Source organism: Delphinapterus leucas, chromosome 3 (genome assembly GCF_059928025.1).
Source record: "Delphinapterus leucas isolate spDelLeu-1000000601 "Yukka" chromosome 3, BTC_Dleu_Yukka2, whole genome shotgun sequence".
NCBI lineage: Eukaryota > Metazoa > Chordata > Mammalia > Artiodactyla > Monodontidae > Delphinapterus > Delphinapterus leucas.
Genome location: NC_143131.1, coordinates 19808588 through 19817142, shown reverse-complemented (window position 1 = coordinate 19817142; position 8555 = coordinate 19808588). Strand labels below are relative to the sequence as shown.

The following is an 8555-nucleotide window of genomic DNA, read 5'->3' as shown; positions in this document are numbered from 1 at the left end:
GTTTGTGCCTTTTGACCAGGATCTCCCCATTTCCCCCACCCCACAGCCCCTGGTAGCCACCAACCTACTCTGTTTCTATAAGTTCAGCTGTTTTAGAGTCTACATATAAATGATATCATAGACTTTTTGTCTTTCTCTGACTTATTTCATTTAACATAATGTCCTCAAGTTTCATCTATGTTGTTGCAAATGGCAGGATTTTTTTTTTCATTCTCATGTCTGAATTATTGAATTATATTCCATTATATCACACCTTCTTTATCCAATCATCTGTTGATGGACATTTCTGTTGTTTTCATATCTTGGCTACTGTGAATAATGTTGCAATGAACATGGAGCACAGGTATCTCTTCAAGATCTTGTTTTCACTTTCTCTTGATACATACTCAGAAGTGGAATTGCTGGATCATATGGTAGCTCTATTTTTTACTTTTTTTTAAGGAACCTCCATACTATTTTCCATAGTGGCTGTACCAATTGACATCCCTACTAACAGTGCACAGGGGTTCTCTTTGCTCCACATCCTTGCCAACACTTTTTATCTCTTGCTCTTGACTTATTGATAACAGCCATACTAAGAATCATGAGGTGATAAGTATCTCATTGTAATTTTGATGTATGTACATTTCCCTGACGATTATTGATATCAAGCACATTTTCATGTAACCACTGGCCATTTGTATGACTTCTCTGGAAAAATTTCTATTCGGTTTCTCTGCCCATTTTTAAGTAAGATTTTTTTTGTTTGTTATTGAGTTGCATGAGTTCTTTATGGTATGGATATTAACTCCTTATCAGATATCTGATTTGCAAATAGTTTATCCCATTCCATAGGTTGCCTTTTCATTTTTGTCTATTATTCCTTTTGCTATGCAGAAGCTTTTTAGTTTGATGTAGTCTTACTTGTTGATTTTCAAGATGCCTTCCCAGAGAGTTTATTTATCTTTGAAAACCACTATCTCACTTCTCTCCCACTCTGTGATCTTATTTTATACCATCCCTCCCAACAGTGGTATGTTGCAGCCACATCAACCTCCAAGTTCTATTCTTATTATTATTATTTTTTTTTTTGCGGTACGCGGGCCTCTCACTGTTGTGGCCTCTCCCGTTGCGGAGCACAGGCTCCGGACGTGCAGGCTCAGCGGCCATGGCTCATGGGCCCAGCCGCTCCGCGGCATGTGGGATCTTCCTGGACTGGGGCACGAACCCGTGTCCCCTGCATCGGCAGGCGGACTCTCAACCACTGTGCCACCAGGGAAGCCCCAAGTTCTATTCTTGTATGCTTTGAAGAAGTAGTGCTCTCCTCCTTTTCGTCCCTGGGATACTCCTCCGTGGGTTCTTTCTAAGTCAGCCTCTTCCACTTCTCTGGGATTGCAGTCTTTCCTCAGAGGGGACATTTCTGATACTACCTTCAAGAGGACTTTCTTTCATTTTCCTCATAACACCAATCACCATCTGAAATTAGGTTAATCATTTAAAAGCTTCTTTATGACCTCCTCACCACTTTACAGGAATACATAATACATACCCATTAAATGTACATTCCATGAAGGAGCCTTATACAGAGACTCTACCAATTATTTTCCCAGATGACAACAGATGATACCCAGTTGGGCAATTTGAGATTAGTTTAATAAAAGGACTCTTTATTAAAGTGAAAGCAGATTGTAGGGAAACCATAAGGGATAAGGCCGAATCTGGAGAAGAAATAAGAAGTGGATGCAGTTACCACACTGGGGTTGAAGGAATGAGGGTGTTCTAGAGTCACAGGCAGAGACCATGGCACGAGAGAGTGTGGAATGGAATGTGGGGGATCCATGGAAAGAAAAACCCAAACTCATTCTCCTTCTATCGTCTAATCTCCTGTCAATTGGCCCAGGGTAGCCAGAAACCAGAGAGCAGAGAGAAGTCTAGAAAAGTATATATAGTGGAACTGGAGGGGCAGATGGAAGCCATTACACCCTTAAACCTAGGAACAGTGCCTGAATGAAACATATATTTTAGTACAAGTGTTGACTGAATCTACTATCCCATGTTTCAATCCTGCAGTTCAGCACTCAATTCAAGAAAAAACTCAGATAAAACCAAATCCTTGATTATCACATGTAATATTTCATGATTTTTCATATATAGTATTGCATTATTTTCATCTCAAAAAGTTTTCATCAGCATATCTAACCCATTTTTACAAAATAAGCTGAGATCCACCAAAACTAAGGGACTTGCCTATAACACCAAGGTGATTGCAAAAGGAGAATATATCCCCTGGCAGATTAGTATCCTTTGGTGCTATAAGGTTTTATAACCTTAATTTAAGGTTATAACTCTCTCAACCATATATTTCCATTCATATTGGCAGAAATAAAATCTATTTTTCTCATTCTTAATTTTGCTCTAATTATCTTGCATATGTTTGAAAGTTCATCAGTTACAAGACCATACCAGTATTCAATGTAAACTTGCTTATCTACTCTTTTTTTTTCCAAAAAATAGGATTTATTTCATAATTATTTCAAATTAATTAAAGTTTGTGGTATCACTACTGTGGAGTACCTGTGGAGTATTTATACTGTTTTATAAAATGCATGTTTTTTCTTTTTAATCTTAAACTATTATCATACAAGGTTGTTGCTGTACTTTATATACAAATACTGAAAAACAGAGATGGATACTTGAACCTAAATCTAAGATCTGAAGTGACAGAATGTAGCATTTCCTTCGGCTGGTTGCATTTTGCTATGGAAGCACTTTAGTCCAGTCGTTTCAAGTTTCCTCCTTGCTCAAGACCGGGCAATTCATTTTCATTTGTTTGGTTTTAAATGTTAGGAAGTATAGAAACAACCAGTGGCCATAAGAAGAGTAACTTTTTGAATAGGAGATTCCCCGCCCCACCCCGCCCCCGGCTTTTTCAATAGGCCACAGTATTTAAGGATTCTCTACTCAAAATGAATTTTGTTGTCTGCCTGATTCCCCAGATTCAACTCTAAAAAAATTCTAGAAATGCTGTATGTTATTTCTCTGGGACAGTGGCTCCTAATGAAAATGGTGGTGGGAAGGGGAAGCACATCATGGTTATCAGAGGAGATTTCCTTTGAAACTACATACACAACCCTTTCCTCTCTAAATTCTAACATACAGTCTCCCAAAAGCAGCATTAAACTAAAAGGATGGCTGGATGCGGCGGCTAGATCACCTATCAGACACAAAATGGAGGAGTGCAGGGCAGTTAGGGGTATTCATGACAATTACATCAAATCATCAGAAAAAAACTCTAGTCTTAAATAAGTCTGATAATGTTTATTTGCTCTCTTTTTCATAGAATCAATGTTTTACATGTGCATACATATATCATAAAATTTATATATCAAACATATTTGTAAATTATATTGAAAATTTTCATACCAGAAATTGAGTAGAGTAAGAAATATACATATATACTTACTGGAAATGAACTGAGTAAAGATAAATCTGGTCAACAACAGGAAAATACGTTATGAGTATGAATTCAACCCAGGCATTTATCTAGAAAATACAAATATTATAAGGCAGGCAGAAGTCATGTAGCTTAAGGCATGTAGGACCAGGCCACTGAGATGCAGAGATGAAGAATCTTAGTTAAGACACTTGGAAATGAAACATCAGAAATCCAAGCTGAAGAAAGGACAAACAGATTGAAGTAAAAGGGTGTCAGTAGCAGTGTATGAGTAAAACTGCAGGAGCAAAAAATGGAACTTGCCTTTTTTGCAACAATTTCCTGCCAAGGGCCAAAGAAATTTCAGATTGTAGTTAAGTCTGAATTAGCAAAAGAACAGCATTAGGTAAGTATAGATAAAATAAGGATGTATATTCAGTTTGTGCTTAGGATTCTATATTTTGTGTTGACAATTGATATTAAATTTGTTATTCATATATGCCTTATTATTTAAGAAATAATATCAAAGACACATGGGTTTAAGACAAATTTCCTGCAATCTCTCCCTAAAATCATTAGGTATAGATTGGAATTTGTTATAAAATTTATTCACAATTTACCTGCAATAAATCCAGAAGGTTTTAGTTGTTACACTATGAATAAATATAAATATAAATACAGACATAAATATAAATTAGTTCTGCACTCAAACACAAGAACAGGAAATGAGTAGGCTATGTAAATATGCATATATATCATGATTCATGATTATAAATTATTTATAGGGACTTCCCTGGAGGTCCAGTGGTTAAGACTTCGCCTTCCAATGCAAGGGGTGCGTGTTCAATCCCTGGTTGGGAAGCTAAGATGCCACATGCCTCATGGCCAAAACACCAAAAGATAAAACAGAAGCAATATTGTAACAAATTCAATAAAGACTTTAAAAATGGTCCACATCAAGGGCTTCCCTAGTGGCGCAGTGGTTGAGAGTCCACCTGCCAATGCAGGGGACACGGGTTCATGCCCCAGTCCGGGAAGGTCCCACATGCCGCGGAACGGCTGGGCCCGTGATCCATGGCTGCTGAGCCTGCGCGTCTGGAGCCTGTGCTCCGCAACGGGAGAGGCCACAACAGTGAGAGGCCTGCGTACCGCAAAAAAAGGTCCACAACAAAAGTAAATGAATAAATAAATAATTTATAGATTCCCTCCTTCAATTCGCCAGTCATTCCACTAGTCAGATGGTCAGTCATTCTTATTGAGATTTTTCTAAATGACAAGCACTCCATTAGAGGTTGTAGTATAGTAACTTGGTGACAAGAGAGACAAAATCCCTGCAATGGCAAAGCTTAATAAGATCTAAGTACAAAAACCTGTGGCTAATATAAGTAAGAGGAATCCTGAAAGACAAAATAAAATACACAAAGGAGATATTCAAGTGTTCAAAGAAGCAAAGTAATATATATGTATCCCAAAAAATAGATAAGAATGAAGAAGATGTTATTCTTTAGAAATCTCACCTTCAGTGTAATCACTTAATTTTTTTACTATATATCTAAAATATATATTGTCTAACAATTTAATTCTTTTTTAAAGGTAGGAGCATTCTGTATAAATTATGTCTAACTTGGTTGACTTAGTGAATGACGACCATCTTTTAGAGCCAATACATTGTTCCTTAACCATATTCCACAATGCTGCACAGCATTTCACTATACGGCTATTACCACAATATATTTAATTATATCCTAACCATTGGATGTTTTGGGTGTTTCACTTTTTAATACACAGAATTTTTGTTAGCATGTTTTTCTGCTAATGAATCTAGATAGAATCACTTTCTTGTTGTGGACTATTTTATTTTGGAAAACTCACCGTTTGTGATATTTATCTTTTATTTTTTTCCCCTCTTAAGGTGTTATTAGAACAGCTTTGCCAAACATGGACAGGGAAGTCAAAGAACAATACCAAGTCCTCATCCAAGCCAAGGATATGGGCGGACAACTGGGAGGGTTAGCTGGAACGACAATAGTCAACATCACCCTAACAGATGTCAATGACAACCCACCTCGATTCCCAAAAAGTATGTTTTTCCTGTTAAGTCGAAATCAGTACAGCTTTTTAAAAAATGTCTTGCATTTCATTGAATTTTACAGGAATTGTAATAATTTTCCAGACACTTTTTGTCTTTAGGAAGCAGAAGCTAAAAATTAACTGTCCTCAGAATTACATTTTTCCATTAGAATCATGCGTAGTGTGATTTTAATAGAAAAAAAATAAATGAGTCAATAATTGTATGAATCATGTTATCAATTCTTATAAAAGTAAAATATTCACAATAGGTTGGGATCTTGTCTAATTTCTTACTAGTTGAAAAAGTAATATAAATATGAAAAGTACAATGTAATTTAAGATTTATGACATATATGCCACTGTACTATTTGTTATATCATATAATTAGCATAAAATTTTCTGCCTTCGCTTTATCAATTTTCTGTATTGAATCATTTCTGTATACTTCCCTGGAGATATCAGATGACATTGCAGTGATGCTATTTCTCTACTTTAGTTGTATTTTATTTTAGTTTTGCAATAGGTGAAAATTGCTATACTTTCTATGATAATAGAATAATTCACACCTATATCTTCTCTGTAACTCTATATTTCTTATTGAAAATGAATACTTCTCACTTGTGTTACATCCAGTTTTCTTTTGCAGTATTATATTTAACACCAGTAAGTACCTGTTCGATTTCTGGTACATTTTCAAGGATTATAGTTCAGTGTTCCTAGGATTTAGAATACAGGAACTGTTTCTTCCATTGCTTATATAAGTAATTTGATAAAGTCACTAGACACTCATTTGCATGAACAGTTTTAAAAACCAAAACAAGGCAAATCATTTTCTTCTTCTAACTCCAGGGAGAGTTTGAGTTTATCTACTAAAGTATATAACAATGAGAATATTTAACTAAATGGATATTTTATTCCTCTAGCTGTGTGGTTTTACATAATTTACTACTTTGTCATTTTTGTCTTAAAATGATCAACCTATATTTTCTTATGGAAATACACTTACTTAGTGATCAGAAAGTCAGTGCACTGAACAAATGTTATAAAAGTGGCAATTAGAAATCATTATACTTTAGCAACTGGGATGTATATGACAAATGGCTAGTAAATAATAGGTTATGACTAATAACACAGAGTCCTAGAGAAACACTTTCCTTGCTTTCTATTCAGGGAAACCAAAAAAATATAAATAAATATTTCAAAGGAGAAAGAAATAATGCATTTGATTCTCTAGAATATGGCATTAAAAAAGAACATGTTCCCACCTCAAAAAGACTGATTTTTAACAATTTTACTGCTTATTTGTGGCAATCTGTAATAGCTAATGGAGGAGACTAGTTTGAAAGATTGTTCTACTTTTACATAAAAGGTGACATTGTACATTTGGATTCTGTTTTGGATTTGTGCATAAAAAGTATGTTCAGTTTAGAGTATAAGAAATAGCAGAGATCTTCCTAGGTAGGGTCACTATTCTTATTCACAAGGATCATAGTGAGGTTTTTCAGATGAAGAGTGTAAAACTCAACCAGTGGAAGGAAACAACTTCTGGGTATGGATGAAGGGTAATTTGCAAAAGTTTGAACAGCCATCCAGACAAATAGGCTGGAGTGCAACAAAGAAATGAAAATATCTTAATGGGAGAGAAACTAGAGTATGGTTAGGGAACCAAGATGGCATGCTCAGTTCCCAGGGAGACAGGAAGATCAATTCCAGATCTTATCTAGTGAAAAGAATCTGTACAAAGCAGCAGGCTTCTTTGGAATTTACTCGAAGTTGAATATGTAGATCTAAGCGTAACTAGCTGAGACCCACTAGGAAAGATTATGGGGTTAAGGGCATTTGAACTTTTAGAGCATTTTCATGCTGTGTCAGGAACTTTATCACTTTTGTATTTCCTTTCCTCAGAAACACTCTGAGATCTTTATTTTCCACATTTTACTCTTAAGAAAACTGAGACTTAGATTAACTTGCCCAATATCAGCAAAGCTAACAAAGGCTTTTTTTGATACTAAAGTTCAAATTTCTTCTAATTTAACATATGAAAATGAAAAGATATTCTTTTCTTTTACCTGCCACTCTGAAACAATATTTTTTAGACACGTCTGCAAAAAAGTCACATGACATAGGCTGAATTGTCATCATAAACAGAAATGAGAGGGTAGAAGGAATATACCAAATAGATCACTGTGATCTAATTATTTTCTTCTTGTGTTACATGCATATTCGAACTATAGCCTGAACGTATAATAGGTGAGAGATATTTTTGAATCATGAGAAAGAAGAGAGTTTTCACATTTTTCATGAATAAAAAATTAATCCCCTTGAAATCTTACATGCCTTTGTGTCAAGCTCTTTTTACTGTACTGTTATTTTGATTTATATCCTTCAGAGGAAAAAGGCAGAATACATTTATAAACAGAAAAGCCACCTCTTTAGAAGCCAGTGCTCTTTCTGCAGGAATATTTCTCACATGGATCAATTAAACTGAAAATATGACATGAAATGACAAACTTAAATAATAACTTTTGAATGTAAAAGTCAAGAAAACAAATATTTCATACATAATATAACTTAACAAGAGAATTTCCCACAGCTAGCTATATTTGTTCATGTCTGTTAAGCAGTTATGCTGAAAAGAAAATCTTCCTTCAATTGAACTTCATGGAGCTACATCTTTTTCATTGCTTAAAAATGCACAAGATAATTTCTTAAAATTTACTAATCACAATTCATTTTGGCTTTGTGTGTGTACGTATGCATGTGTGTCATTGTTAAGCACCCATTTCCATCCATTTCCTTCTATAAATCTGTTAGAAATGAAAATAAAAGTAAATGTCATGGCCATTTGTAGGATGCAAGTGTAAATAATTTGCTGTTTTACTGTTGCCAAATAGATGGTTCCTGAGGCATCAGAATTTCCTGCCAATTTCATTCGATGATGGTGACAATGATATTTACTAATAAGTTACCGTGTGTCATGCATTATGCAAAATGATTTGCATATATATTCCCATTTAGCTTTACAATGACTGTATAGTATTTTCTCAATTTTAGAAATAAAAGAACAAGGGTA

General features: G+C 35.0%; 1 protein-coding gene across 1 annotated transcript in view; it reads left to right on the top strand.

Moving 5' to 3' along the window:
- The first annotated feature begins 2774 nt into the window (after positions 1 to 2774).
- LOC111178590 (cadherin-12) overlaps positions 2775 to 8555 on the top strand; it is an 81574-nt gene continuing 75793 nt past the window's right edge. The window contains exon 1 of the mRNA XM_022581435.3: positions 2775 to 5492. Coding sequence (XP_022437143.2) covers positions 5351 to 5492 — 142 coding nt within the window. The 5' untranslated portion in view covers positions 2775 to 5350. The remainder of the gene's footprint in view (positions 5493 to 8555) is intronic.